General features: G+C 62.6%; 1 protein-coding gene across 1 annotated transcript in view; it reads right to left on the bottom strand.

The window, feature by feature from the left end:
* HCFC1 (host cell factor C1) overlaps positions 1–14,438 on the bottom strand; it is a 41,931-nt gene that overhangs the window by 14,423 nt on the left and 13,070 nt on the right. The window contains 8 exon segments of the mRNA XM_056510424.1: positions 238–460; positions 2,395–2,499; positions 3,285–3,515; positions 5,460–5,657; positions 6,882–7,042; positions 7,792–8,274; positions 11,539–11,718; positions 14,050–14,156. Of these exon segments, the coding sequence (XP_056366399.1) occupies positions 238–460; positions 2,395–2,499; positions 3,285–3,515; positions 5,460–5,657; positions 6,882–7,042; positions 7,792–8,274; positions 11,539–11,718; positions 14,050–14,156 (1,688 nt within the window).

Genomic DNA, 14,438 nt, shown 5'->3' on the forward strand with positions numbered 1-14,438 from the left:
TCAGGGATGGGTTGGGGGTCTCAGAGTGGCTCAGGGGGCTCAGGGATGGTTTGGGGGTCTCAGGTGAATTTGGGGAGGGGTCTCACTCACCCGTAGCCCCCGACTGGGTGATGATGGCCGACATGGGGATGGTTTTGATGGGGTCTCAGGGGAGGTTTGGGGGCCCCAGGGATGGTCTGGGGGTCTCAGAGTGGCTCAGGGTGGGTTCAGGTGAATTTGGGGAGGGGTCTCACTCACCCGTAGCCCCCGACTGGGTGATGATGGCCGACATGGGGATGGTTTTGATGATGGTGGTGGTCCCGGGCTTGGTGGTGCTGGGGGACACGCTGCTGATGCCCAGGATGGTGGGGGGCTTGGCCGCCCCCGCCCCCGCCTGCGTGCTGGTCAGGATGGTGGTGGGCTTCCCCTCCCCCGACGTCACCAGCTTCAGGATGGTCCCGGCGGGCAGGGGGCCCTTGGTCTGGGGGAGGGGGCAGGGAGGGGTCAGTTAGAGGGGTCAGAGAGGGGGGAGGGGTCAGTTAGGGGGGGTCAGAGAGGGGTAGGGGTCAGTTAGGAGGGCAGGGGTCAGTTAGAGGGGTCAGAGAAATGAGAGTGGTCAGTTAGGGGGGGTCAGTGAGGGGGGAGGGGTAGTTAGGGGGGCAGGGGTCAGTTAGAGGGGTCAGAGAGGGGGGAGTGGTCAGGGGTCAGGGGGGTCAGAGAGGGGGGAGGGGTCAGGGGTCAGTTGGGGGGGTCAGAGAGGGGGGAGGGGTCAGTTAGAGGGGTCAGAGAGGGGGGAGTGGTCAGGGGTCAGTTAGGGGGGTCAGAGAGGGGGGAGGGGTCAGGGGTCAGTTGGGGGGGTCAGAGAGGGGGGAGGGGTCAGTTAGAGGGGTCAGAGAGGGGGGAGTGGTCAGGGGTCAGGGGTCAGTTAGGGGGGTCAGTGAGGGGGGAGAGCAGTCAGAAAGTGGGGAGGGGTCAGTTAGAGGGGAATGGTCAGTTAGGGGGTGAGGGAGAGGGGGAGTGGTCAATTAGGGGGAGGGGTCAGTTAGGTCAGTGAGGGGGAGAAGGGTCAGTTGGGGGGGTCAGAGAAGTGGGAGTGGTCAGTAAGTGGGGAGGGGTCAGGGGGGTCAGAAAGTGAGGAAGGGTCAGTTAGAGGGGTCAGTAAGTGGGGAGGGGTCAGTGGGGGGAGTGGTCAGTCAGGGAGATCATTGGGGGTTTGGGGTGGTCATTGGAGGGGACTGGGGAGGGGTCAGTGAGGGGCTTGAGGGGGTCTCAGGGGGGTTTTGAGGGGCTGTCAGTGATTTTGGGATATTTTGGGGTTATTTTAGGATAATTTGGGGATATTTGGGTGTCACCTGGATGATCTGGGTGACAGGGCCACTGGATTCCTGCCCGGTCACGGCCGAGGGGGGGTCTCAGTGATTTGGGGGTGGTTTTGGGGGGGTCTCAGTGATTTCGGGATAATTTTGGGGTTTATTTTGGGATAATTTTAGGATAATTTTGGGGATATTTTGGGATATTTGGGTGTCACCTGGATGATCTGCGTGACAGGGCCACTGGACGCCTGCCCGGTCACAGCCAAGGGGGCTCTCAGTGATTTGGGGGTGGTTTTGGGGGGTCTCAGTGATTTTGGGATAATTCTGGGATATTTTTTGGGATATTTTGTGATAATTTTGGGGATATTTGGGTGTCACCTGGATGATCTGGGTGACAGGGCCACTGGATTCCTGCCCGGTCACGGTCGAGGGGGGGTTTCAGTGATTTGGGAGAGATTTTGGGGGGGGGGGGTCTCAGTGATTTTGGGATAATTTTGGGGTTATTTTGGGATAATTTTAGGATAATTTTTGGGGATATTTTGGGATATTTGGGTGTCACCTGGATGATCTGCGTGACAGGGCCACTGGACGCCTGCCCGGTCACAGCCAAGGGGGCTCTCAGTGATTTGGGGGTGGTTTTGGGGGGCTCTCAGTGATTTGGGGAGGGGTCTTAGTGATTTTAGGATAATTCTGGGATATTTTTTGGGATATTCTGTGATAATTTTGGGGTGATTTTGGGGTGTCACCTGGATGATCTGGGTGACAGGGCCACTGGATTCCTGCCCGGTCACGGCTGAGGGGGGGGCCCAGTGATTTGGGAGAGATTTTGGGGGGGGGGTCTCAGTGATTTTGGGATAATTTTGGGGTTATTTTGGGATAATTTTAGGATAATTTTTGGGGATATTTTGGGATATTTGGGTGTCACCTGGATGATCTGCGTGACAGGGCCACTGGACGCCTGCCCGGTCACGGTCGAGGGGGGGGTCTCAGTGATTTGGGGGTGGTTTTGGGGGCTCTCAGTGATTTGGGGAGGGGTCTCAGTGATTTTGGGATAATTCTGGGATATTTTTTGGGATATTTTGGGGTGATTTTGGGGTGTCACCTGGATGATCTGGGTGACAGGCCCGCTGGACGCCTGCCCGGTCACGGCCGAGCTCTGCACCGGCTTCGTCTGCACCACCGACATCACCTTGCCCAGGTTGGAAATCTGGGGGGGCCCGGGGGGGTCAGGGGGGCACTGAGAGCCCCCCAAAAACACCCCCAAAAATGGAACCCCAAATCATGACCTTTGAGGGGTTTTAAACCCCCCAAATTTGGGAGGTTTGCAGTTAAAGAAACCCCAAAACATCAAAAAAGGAGGAGGGGGAGTTTGGGGTTGTGCCCCCCCACCCCCCAAATTTTGGTTCCCACATCCCCAAATCCCCCCAAATTGGGGTCCCCCACCCCCACGTCCCCAAATCCCTGTCCCCACCCCCTCCAAAACCCCAAAATACCTGTCCCCACCCCCCCAAATCCATGTCCCCCCATTCCCAGAACCCCCCAAATCTGAGTCCCCACCCCCCACATGTCCCCAAATCCATGTCCCCACCCCCCCCCATGTCCCCCAAATTGGGGTCCCACATCCCCACGTCCCCAAATCTGTGTCCCCCCATTCCCAGAACCCCCCAAATCCATGTCCCCACCCCCCCATGTCCCCAAATCCGTGTCCCCACCCCTCCTCACGTCCCCAAATTGGGGTCCCCCACCCCCCCCAAATCCATGTCCCCAAATCTGTGTCTCCACCCCATGTCCCCCAAATCTGTGTCTCCACCCCCCCATGTCCCCCAAATCTGTGTTCCCACCCCCCCCACGTCCCCAAATCTGTGTTCCCACCCCCTCCATGTCACCAAATCCATGTCCCCACCCCTCCTCACGTCCCCAAATTGGGGTCCCCCGCCCCCACGTCCCCCAAATCCATGTCCCCACGCCCCCAGACCCGTGTCCCCCCCTCACCAGGGCGCTGCCCCCCGGCACGGAGATGGGGCTCTTGACCAGTGTGATGGTCTTGGTGACCCCTCCGACCACGGTGGTGACCACCTGGGCCTGCTGGGCCACCGTCACCGTGCCGGACTTGTGCACGGTGATGATGGGCCTGGTGGCCGCGTTGGTGGCCGCGGGCGACGCCCCCGCCGTGCCCACCTGGGCGGCCGCCGTCTTCAGCATGCGCGTGGCGGGGTTGCTCACCTGGGGACACGTGGGGACACGTCAGGACATGGTGGGGACTCGTGGGGACACGTGGGGACACGTCAGGGCATGGTGGGGACAGTGTGGGGATATCGTGGGGACACGTCAGGGCATGGTGGGGACAGTGTGGGGATATCGTGGGGACACGTGGGGACACGTCAGGGCATGGTGGGGACAGTGTGGGGATATCGTGGGGACACGTCAGGGCATGGTGGGGACAGTGTGGGGATATCGTGGGGACACGTCAGGGCATGGTGGGGACAGTGTGGGGATATCGTGGGGACGTCATAGGGACAGGTCAGGACATGGTGGGGACAGGTCAGGGCATGGTAAGGACACGTGGGGATATCGTGGGGACAGGTGGGGACGTCATAGGGACAGGTCAGGACATGGTGGGGACTCGTGGGGATATCGTGGGGACAGGTGGGGACATCATAGGGACAGGTCAGGACATGGTGGGGGCACGTGGGGACGTCATAGGGACAGGTCAGGGCATGGTGGGGACAGTGTGGGGATATCGTGGGGACAGGTCAGGACATGGTGAGGACACGTGGGGATATCGTGGGGACATCGTGGGGACGTCATAGGGACAGGTCAGGGCATGGTGGGGACAGGTCAGGGCATGGTGGGGACAGTGTAGGGACACCACAAGGATATTGTGGGGACAGGTGGGGACAGGTCAGGGCATGGTGGGGACAGTGTAAGGACACCACAAGGACATTGTGGGGACAGGTGGGGACAGTGTGGGGACACCACAAGGATATTGTGGGGACAGGTCAGGGCATTGCGGGGACAGTGTGGGGATATCGTGGGGACAGGTGGGGACACGTCAGGACATGGTGGGGACCATGTGGGGATATCATGGGGACGTCATAGGGACAGGTCAGGGCATGGTGGGGACACGTGGGGATATCGTGGGGACAGGTGGGGACATCATAGGGACAGGTGGGGACAGGTCAGGGCATGGTGGGGACAGTGTGGGGACACCACAAGGATATTGTGGGACAGGTGGGGACAGGTCAGGACATGGTGGGGACAGTGTGGGGACACCACAAGGATATTGTGGGGACAGGTGGGGACAGGTCAGGGCATGGTGGGGACAGTGTGAGGACACCTGGGGATACATCAAGACATTGTGGGGACACCACAAGGATATTGTGGGGACATTGTGGGGACAGGTGAGGACACTGCGGGGACACCACAAGGATACTGTGGGGACATTGTGGGGACAGGTGGGGACATCAAAGGGACAGGTGGGGACACTGTGGGGACATCATGGGGACAATGTGGGGACACCACAGGGATATCATGGGGACATTGTGGGGACAGGTGGGGATGTCATGGGGATAGGTGAGGACATGGCAGGACATTGTAGAAATATTGTGAGGACACTGTGGGGACATTGTGAGAAAATGTGGGGACATTGTGGGGACGTGGCAGGGACACATGGGGACATGTGGAGACATTGTGGGGATGTCATGGGGACATTGTAGGGATATGGTGGGGACATTGTGGGGATGTCATGGGGACATTGTGGGGATGTCATGGGGACATTGTGGGGATGTCATGGGGACATTGTGGGGACATTGTGGGGATATCATGGGGATATTGTGGGGATGTCATGGGGACATTATGGGGATGTCATGGGGACATTGTGGGGATGTCATGGGGACATTACGGGACACCCACGAGGCCACTGGTGACACCACAGGGTCATCTTAAGCCCCCAGTGTCACCCGTGACCCCCTGAAGCTCCCCAGTGACACCACAGTATCACCTTGAGCCCCCCAGTGCCACCCCATGCCCTGGTGACACCACGGTGACAACGACACTGCCACACCATGTCCCCTCAGTGCCACCAGCGTCACCGCGGTGCCACCCCGGACACCACAAAGTTCTCCGGTGACACTGTGGTGACAACAACACCCCCCCAGCGTCCCCTACCATGACAGGTGACGATGCCACCTTGACGGTGGCGGGCAGGGTGGTGGCCCCGGGGGTCACGGCCACCGTCTTGACGATGGTGGCGCCGGCGGGGACGCTGAGCACGGTGGGCGCCGAGGCCGGCGGGATCTTCTGCGTGGCGGCGGCCGCGGCGGCCAGGGCGGCCATGCCGCTCATCTGCGGGCTGCTGCCGATCACCTGCGGGCACCGGGGCTCAGCCACCTGGGACACGCCTGGGACACGCCTGGGACACCTGGGACATGCCTGGGGACACCTGGGACATGCCTGGGACACACCTGGGACATGCCTGGGGACACCTGAGTGCACCTGGGAACACCTGGGACACACCTGAGTGCGCCTGGGGACACCTGGGACAGCACCTGAGTGCGCCTGGGACACACCTGAGCGCACCTGGGACACATCTGGGACACGCCTGGGGACACCTGGGGACACCTGAGTGCGCCTGGGGACACCTGAGTGCACCTGGGGACACCTGGGACAGCACCTGAGTGCACCTGGGGACACCTGGGACACACCTGAGCGCGCCTGGGACACACCTGAGCGCGCCTGGGGACACCTGGGACACACCTGAGTGCGCCTGGGGACACCTGAGTGCGCCTGGGACACATCTGGGACACCTGAGTGCGCCTGGGACACATCTGGGACACACCTGAGCGCACCTGGGGACACATCTGGGACACCTGAGTGTGCCTGGGACACATCTGGGACACACCTGAGTGCACCTGGGGACACCTGGGACAGCACCTGAGTGCGCCTGGGACACACCTGAGCGCACCTGGGACACGCCTGGGATACCTGAGTGCACCTGGGACAGGTGGGGACAGCACCTGGGGACACCTGGGACGGGTGGGGACAGCACCTGGGACACCTGAGTGCAGCTGGGACACACCTGAGTGCAGCTGGGACACACCTGAGTGCAGCTGGGACAGGTGGGGACAGCACCTGAGGACACCTGAGTGCAGCTGGGACACACCTGGGACAGCTGAGACACACCTGAGCGCACCATGGACACACCTGAGCGCACCTGGGACACACCTGAGTGCGCCTGGGACACACCTGAGCGCACCTGGGACAGCTGGGGACATCTAGAGGGACACCTGGGGATATCTACAGGGACACCTCAGCACACCCAGGACACACCTGAGCACACCTGGGGTAATGCTGGGACAGCAAGGGTACCTGTGGCACCTGAGTGCCACCAACATCACACCTGGGCCACACCAGGGGCACACCTGAGCTACCCAGGTACTGCCCAGGGCTCACCTGTGTCACACCTGTGTCACACCTGTGTCCCCAGAACCCCTCCCTCTGTCCCCAAGCCCCTCCTCCATGTCCCCAATCCCCCCCAGGCTCCCTCCCCGTGTCCCCCCACCTGTCCCAGGTGTTCCCAGGTGTGCTCACCGTGCCCTGGGGGCTCTGTGTGGGCACCACCATCCTGACGCCGGCCGGCAGCGATGTCACCGTCACCGGCGCCTTGCCGGGCGCGGCCGAGCGCACGGTGACCAGCGGTGGCCCCGCGGTGGCCGCAGGGGGACCGGTCACCTTCAGCACGGCCGGGACACCTGGGCGGGGATGGGGGAGGGGTCAGTGTGGGGACACACCCAGTGTCACCCTCTGTCACCCTCAGGGACACCTCCAGTGTCACCCTGTCACCCTCAGCACCCTCCTGTCCCTCTCAGTGTCCCCAGTTCTGCCCCAATGTCCCCATTCCCCTGCCATGTCCCCCATGTCTCCACTGTCCCCATTCCCCCTCATTGTCCCCAATGTCCCCAGTGTCCCCATACTTATCAGGTGCCCTCCCCGCTATTTTCCCCCAATGTCCCCAGTGTCCCCATTGCCCCCAATGTCTCAAATGTCCCCATGTCCCCCCACTCACCACGTGCCCTCCCCGCCATTTTCTCCCGCTGTCCCCATTCCCCCCTCACTGTCCTCAATGTCCTCACTGTCCCCAATGACCCCCCACTCACCACGTGCCCTCCCTGCCATTTTCCCTCCATGTCCCCACTGTCCCCATCCCCCCCCATGTCCCCCCAATGTCCCCACTGTCCCCATGTCCCCAATGTCCCCACACTCACCAGGTGCCCTCCCCGCCATTTTCCCCCACTGTCCCCAATGTCTCCATGTCCCCCCCATGTCCCCCCAATGTCCCCAGTGTCCCCAAGTCCCCCATTGTCCCCCTGTCCCCCCACTCACCAGGTGCCCTCCCCACTATTTTCCCCCACTGTCCCCAATGTCTCCATGTCCCCCCCATGTCCCCCCAATGTCCCCAGTGTCCCCAAGTCCCCCATTGTCCCCCTGTCCCCCCACTCACCAGGTGCCCTCCCCGCCGTCGCCGCTCCGCTCCCCGCCGCAGCCGCCGCCGCCGTGGCGCCCCCCGCGGCCGCGGGCAGCACCTGCAGGGTGGTGCTGGGCGGGGGAGCCCCCACGGCCCCCCCCGTCCCCCCCGCCGCCGCCGCCGCCGCCGTCCCCGCCGCGCCCGTGCCCGTCCCCGCCGGCACCGCGGGCGGGTTGGGGGGCGCGGCGGGCGGGGGGGACAGCAGGGTGAGCCCCACGCCCCCCAGCTGGGGCAGGGCGCTGGGGGGCGCGGGCGGCGGGGCGGGCGCGGCGGGCGCGGGGCTCTTGGGGGGGTTGGCGGGCACCGAGGGCACGGGCGGCGGCGCGGGCGCGGCGGGCAGCTCGTACTTCTGCAGCTGCAGCAGGTACGAGTCGGCCGTGGGCACCGCGCCCCAGCTCACCTCCAGCGACGTGGTGTTGGCCCGCACCAGCTGCACGCGGCCCGGGGCCGGGGGGCGCTCTGTGGGGAGAGGAACGCGCCTGGTTACACCTGGGAACACCTGAGATACACCTGGGAACACCTGAGATACACCTGGGTACTCCTGAGTGTACCTGGGTACACCTGAGTTACACCTGAGATACACCTGGGTACTCCTGAGATACACCTGGGAACACCTGAGAGACACCTGGGTACAACTGAGTGTACCTGGGAACACCTGAGTACCCCTGAGATACACCTGGGTACTCCTGAGTGTACCTGGGTACACCTGAGAGACACCTGGGTACTCCTGAGTGTACCTGGGTACACCTGAGAAACACCTGGGTACACCTGAGTGTACCTGGGTACAACTGAAATACACCTGAGATATACCTAGGTACTCCTGAGAGACACCTGGGTACACCTGAGATATACCTGGGTACACCTGAGTTACACCTGAGATACACTTGGGTACTCCTGAGTGTACCTGGGTACACCTGAGAGACACCTGGTTACACCTGGGCACACCTGAGAGACACCTGGGTACAATTGAGATACACCTGGGTACAACTGAGTTTACCTGGGAACACCTGAGATATACCTGGGTACACCTGAGTGTACCTGGGAACACCTGAGTGTACCTGGGTACTCCTGAGAAACACCTGGCTACACCTGAGATACACCTGGGTACAACTGGGTTACACCTGAGTGTACCTGGGAACACCTGAGTGTACCTGGGAACACCTGGGATACACCTGGTTACACCTGGGTTACCCCTGAGTGTACCTGGGTACACCTGAGATATACCTGGGTACACCTGAGAGACACCTGGTTACACCTGGGCACACCTGAGAGACACCTGGGTACAATTGAGATACACCTGGGTACAACTGAGTGTACCTGGGAACACCTGAGTGTACCTGGGAACACCTGGGATACACCTGGGCACACCTGAGAGACACCTGGGTACAACTGAGATACACCTGGTTACACCTGGGTTACACCTGATTGTACCTGGGTACACCTGAGTGTACCTGGGTACACCTGAGATATATCTGGGTACACCTGAGATACACCTGGGTACAGCTGGGTTACACCTGGTTGTACCTGGCTACACCTGAGATACACCCAGTTACACCTGGGTACACCTGAGATACACCTGGTGTTAGCCTGGACCAGCTCCAGGTTAGCACAGGTCCTTGCAGCTCCCCTGAGACCCCCCAGGTCCCTGCAGCCCCCAGACTCACCTGTCTCCAGGTACCAGAGGTCCTTGCAGCCCCCCCAAGTCCCTGCAGCCCCCCCAGACTCACCTGTCTCCAGGTACCACAGGTCCTTGCAGCACACCTGGTTGTTCCAGGTGCTTGCAGCCCTCCCAGGTCCCTGCAGCCCCCCCAGGTCCCTGCAGCCCCCCGTGCTCACCTGTCTCCAGGTACCACAGGTCCCTGCAGCCCCCCCAAGTCCCTGCAGCCCCCCCAGACTCACCTGTCTCCAGGTACCACAGGTCCTTGCAGCACACCTGGTTGTTCCAGGTGCTTGCAGCCCTCCCAGGTCCTTGCAGCCCCCCCAGGTCCCTGCAGCCCCCCAGATTCACCTGTCTCCAGGTACCACAGGTCCCTGCAGCCCCCCCAGGTCCCTGCAGCCCCCCCGTGCTCACCTGTCTCCAGGTACCACAGGTCCCTGCAGCATACCTGGTTGTTCCAGGTGCTTGCAGCCCCCCAGACTCACCTGTCTCCAGGTACCACAGGTCCCTGCAGCCCCCCCAGGTCCGTGCAGCCCCCCAGACTCACCTGTCTCCAGGTACCACAGGTCCCTGCAGCCCCCCCAAGTCCCTGCAGCCCCCCAGACTCACCTGTCTCCAGGTACCACAGGTCCTTGCAGCACACCTGGTTGTTCCAGGTCCCTGCAGCCCTCCCAGGTCCCTGCAGCCCCCCAGACTCACCTGTCTCCAGGTACCAGAGGTCCTTGCAGCCCCCCCAGGTCCTTGCAGCCCTCCCAGGTCCCTGCAGCCCCCCCGTGCTCACCTGTCTCCAGGTACCACAGGTCCTTGCAGCACACCTGGTTGTTCCAGGTCCTTTCAGCCCCCCATGCTCACCTGTCTCCAGGTACCACAGGTCCTTGCAGCACACCTGGCTGTTCCAGGTCCCTGCAGCCCCCCAGACTCACCTGTCTCCAGGTACCACAGGTCCTTGCAGCCCCCCAGGTCCTTTCAGCCCCCCCAGACTCACCTGTCTCCAGGTACCACAGGTCCTTGCAGCACACCTGGTTGTTCCAGGTGCTTGCAGCCCTCCCAGGTCCCTGCAGCCCCCCCAGGTCCCTGCAGCCCCCCGTGCTCACCTGTCTCCAGGTACCAGAGGTCCTTGCAGCCCCCCCAGGTCCTTTCAGCCCCCCCAGACTCACCTGTCTCCAGGTACCACAGGTCCCTGCAGCCCCCCCAGGTCCCTGTAGCCCCCATGCTCACCTGTCTCCAGGTACCAGAGGTCCTTGCAGCACACCTGGTTGTTCCAGGTGCTTGCAGCCCCCCCAGGTCCCTGCAGCCCCCCAGGTCCTTTCAGCCCCCCCGTGCTCACCTGTCTCCAGGTACCAGAGGTCCTTGCAGCACACCTGGTTGTTCCAGGTGCTTGCAGCCCCCCCAGGTCCCTGCAGCCCCCCAGGTCCCTGCAGCCCCCCTGTGCTCACCTGTCTCCAGGTACCAGAGGTCCTTGCAGCACACCTGGTTGTTCCAGGTGCTTGCAGCCCCCCCAGGTCCCTGCAGCCCTCCCAGGTCCCTGCAGCCCCCCCAGACTCACCTGTCTCCAGGTACCACAGGTCCCTGCAGCCCCCCCAGGTCCCTGCAGCCCCCTGTGCTCACCTGTCTCCAGGTACCAGAGGTCCTTGCAGCACACCTGGTTGTTCCAGGTCCCTGCAGCCCCCCAGACTCACCTGTCTCCAGGTACCACAGGTCCCTGCAGCCCCCCCAGGTCCTTTCAGCCCCCCCATGCTCACCTGTCTCCAGGTACCACAGGTCCTTGCAGCCCCCCCCCAGGTCCTTGCAGCCCCCCCAGGTCCCTGCAGCCCCCCAGACTCACCTGTCTCCAGGTACCACAGGTCCCTGCAGCCCCCCCAGGTCCTTTCAGCCCCCCCATGCTCACCTGTCTCCAGGTACCACAGGTCCTTGCAGCACACCTGGTTGTTCCAGGTCCCTGCAGCCCCCCCAGTCCCTGCAGACCCCCAGACTCACCTGTCTCCAGGTACCAGAGGTCCTTGCAGCACACCTGGTTGTTCCAGGTCCCTGCAGCCCCCCCAGTCCCTGCAGACCCCCAGACTCACCTGTCTCCAGGTACCAGAGGTCCTTGCAGCACACCTGGTTGTTCCAGGCCTTGCGGTAGCCGTCGCGGCCGCTCCAGATGTAGAGGCGCGTGGCGATGGCCACGGCGCAGTGCCCGGCGCGAGCCCGCGGCACGTTGTCCTCCAGCGTCTCCAGCACCAGCGGCTCCCAGGCCATCGAGTCTGGGGGGGCAGGGGGGTCACTGGGGGGTCTGGGGGGGCTCAGAGAGGGGTCACTGGGGGGTCTGGGGGATTTGGGGAGGGGGTTTGGGGGGTGTCCAGCACGAGCGGCTCCCAGGCCATCGAGTCTGGGGGATGGAGGGGTCACTGGGGGGTCAATGAGGGGTCTGGGGGGGTCACTGAAGGGTCACTGAGGGGTCTGGGGGGGCAGGGGGGGGTCACTGGGGGGTCTGGGGGGACAGGGGGGGGTCACTGGGGGGTCTGGGGGGGTCTAGGGGGATTTGGGGAGGGGGTTTAGGGAGTGTCCAGCACCAGCGGCTCCCAGGCCATCGAGTCTGGGGGACATGGGGGGTCACTGAGGGGTCTGGGGGGATTTGGGGAGGGGGTTTGGGGGGTGTCCAGCACCAGTGGCTCCCAGGTCATTGAGTCTGGGGGGCATGGGGGTCAATGAGGGGTCTGGGGGATTTGGGGAGGGGTCTGGGAGATTTGGGGAGGGGGTTTGGGGGGTGTCCAGCACGAGCGGCTCCCAGGCCATCAAGTCTGGGGGGGACACAGGGGGTCACTGGGGGGTCTGGGGGATTTGGGGAGGGGTCTGCAGCACCAGCGGCTCCCAGGCCATCGAGTCTGGGGGACATGGGGGGTCACTGAGGGGTCACTGGGGGGGCCACTGAGGGGTCTGGGGGGGGGTCTGGGGGGGGTCACTGAGGGGTTTGGGGGGGTCACTGAGAGGTAACTGAGGGGTCTTGGGGATTTGGGGAGGGGTCTGCAGCACCAGCGGCTCCCAGGCCATCAAGTCTGGGGGACATGGGGGGTCACTGGGGGGGCCACTGAGGGGTCTGGGGGGGGTCTGGGGGGGGGTCACTGAGGGGTTTGGGGGGGTCACTGAGAGGTAACTGAGGGGTCTTGGGGATTTGGGGAGGGGTCTGCAGCACCAGCGGCTCCCAGGCCATCAAGTCTGGGGGGGGCACATGGGTCACTGGGGGGTCTGGGGGGGCTCAGAGAGGGGTCACTGAGGGGTTTGAGGAATTTGGGGAGGGGTCTGGGGGGATTTGGGGAGGGGGTTTAGGGGGTGTCCAGCACCAGCGGCTCCCAGGCCATCGAGTCTGGTGGACGGGGGGTCAATGAGGGGTCACTGGGGGGTCTGGGGGGGGTCACTGAGGGGTCACTGAGGGGTCTGGGGGGCTCAGGGAGAGGTCACTGAGGGGTTTGAGGGGGTCAATGAGGGGTCACTGGGGGGTCTGGGGGGGGTCACTGAAGGGTCACTGAGGGGTTTGAGGGGGTCAATGAGGGGTCACTGGGGGTCACTCAGGGGTCTGGGGGATTGGGGAGGGGTCTGCAGCACCAGGGGCTCCCAGGCCAGCGAGTCTGGGGGCACGGGGGTCACTGAGGGGTTTGGGGAGAGGTCTGGGGGGGATTTGAGGGGTTCAGAGGGGGATTTGGGGGGATTGGGGGAACTGGGGAGGAGTTCAGGGGCTTTAGGGTTTATTTGGGGTCAGTCTGGGGGTCCCAGCCCCCTCCTCACCCAGCTTGGTTTGTGGGTTATCTGGGGTGTACCTGGGATGTATTTGGGGTGTTTTAGGGTGTATTTGGGGTGTATCTGGGGGTCCCAGCCCCCCCGTCACCCAGGTTGGTTTGGGGTGTATTTGGGGTCAGTTTTGGGGGTCCCAGCCCCCTCCTCACACAGTTTGAGTTTTGGGGTGTGTTTGGGGTGTGTCTGGGGGTCCCAGCCCCCCCGTCACCCAGCTTGGTTTGGGGGTGTATCTGGGGTGTATTTAGGGTGTATCTGGGGTGTATCTGGGGGTCCCAGCCCCTCCTCACCCAGGTTGGTTCAGGGTGTATCTGGGGTGTTTTAGGGTGTATTTGGGCTGTTTTAGGGTGTATCTGGGGTGTATCTGGGGTCAGTTTTGGGGTCCCAGCCCCTCCTCACCCAGCTTGGTTTGGGGTGTGTTTGGGGTGTATTTAGGGTGTATTTGGGGTGTATCTGGGGGTCCCAGCCCCCTCCTCACCCTATTTGGGCTGTATTTAGGGTGTATCTGGGGTCAGTTTTGGGGTCCCAGCCCCTCCTCACCCAGGTTGGTTTGGGGTGTATTTGGGGTGTTTTAGGGTGTATTTGGGGTGTATCTGGGGGTCCCAGCCCCTCCTCACCCAGGTTGGTTTGGGGTGTGTTTGGGGTGTTTTAGGGTGTATTTGGGGTGTATCTGGGGGTCCCAGCCCCCCCGTCACCCAGGTTGGTTTGGGGTGTATTTGGGGTGTATCTGGGGTGTATTTGGGGTGTATCTGGGGTGTATTTAGGGTGTATCTGGGGTGTATTTGGGGGTCCCAGCCCCTCCTCACCCAGGTTCAGGCAGGCCAGGGTGTTGGTGCACTTCCACTCCTTCTCGTGCGTCGCCACCTTGACGTCATCCATCACCAGGGGCACCCACCCCCCAAAAACGTACATCCTGTGTGGGGGAGGGGCAGCGTCACCCACAGACCCCCACCCCAAAAACCTGCCCAGCCCAGGGGGTCCCCAACCCCCACAGAGACCCCACCCCCAAAAAATTAACATCCTGGGGGGTTACAGGGACACCCACCCCCCAAAAATGAACATCCTGGGGGGGCACAGGGACACCCACCCCCCAAAAATGAGGAGTGAGAGGTTGGGGAGGGTCAGGGGAATACCCAGAGACCCCCCCAAAACACCAAGATTTTTATTTTGATAATAGAATAATCCATATTAATTA

Source organism: Oenanthe melanoleuca, chromosome 25 (genome assembly GCF_029582105.1).
Source record: "Oenanthe melanoleuca isolate GR-GAL-2019-014 chromosome 25, OMel1.0, whole genome shotgun sequence".
Lineage (NCBI taxonomy): Eukaryota > Metazoa > Chordata > Aves > Passeriformes > Muscicapidae > Oenanthe > Oenanthe melanoleuca.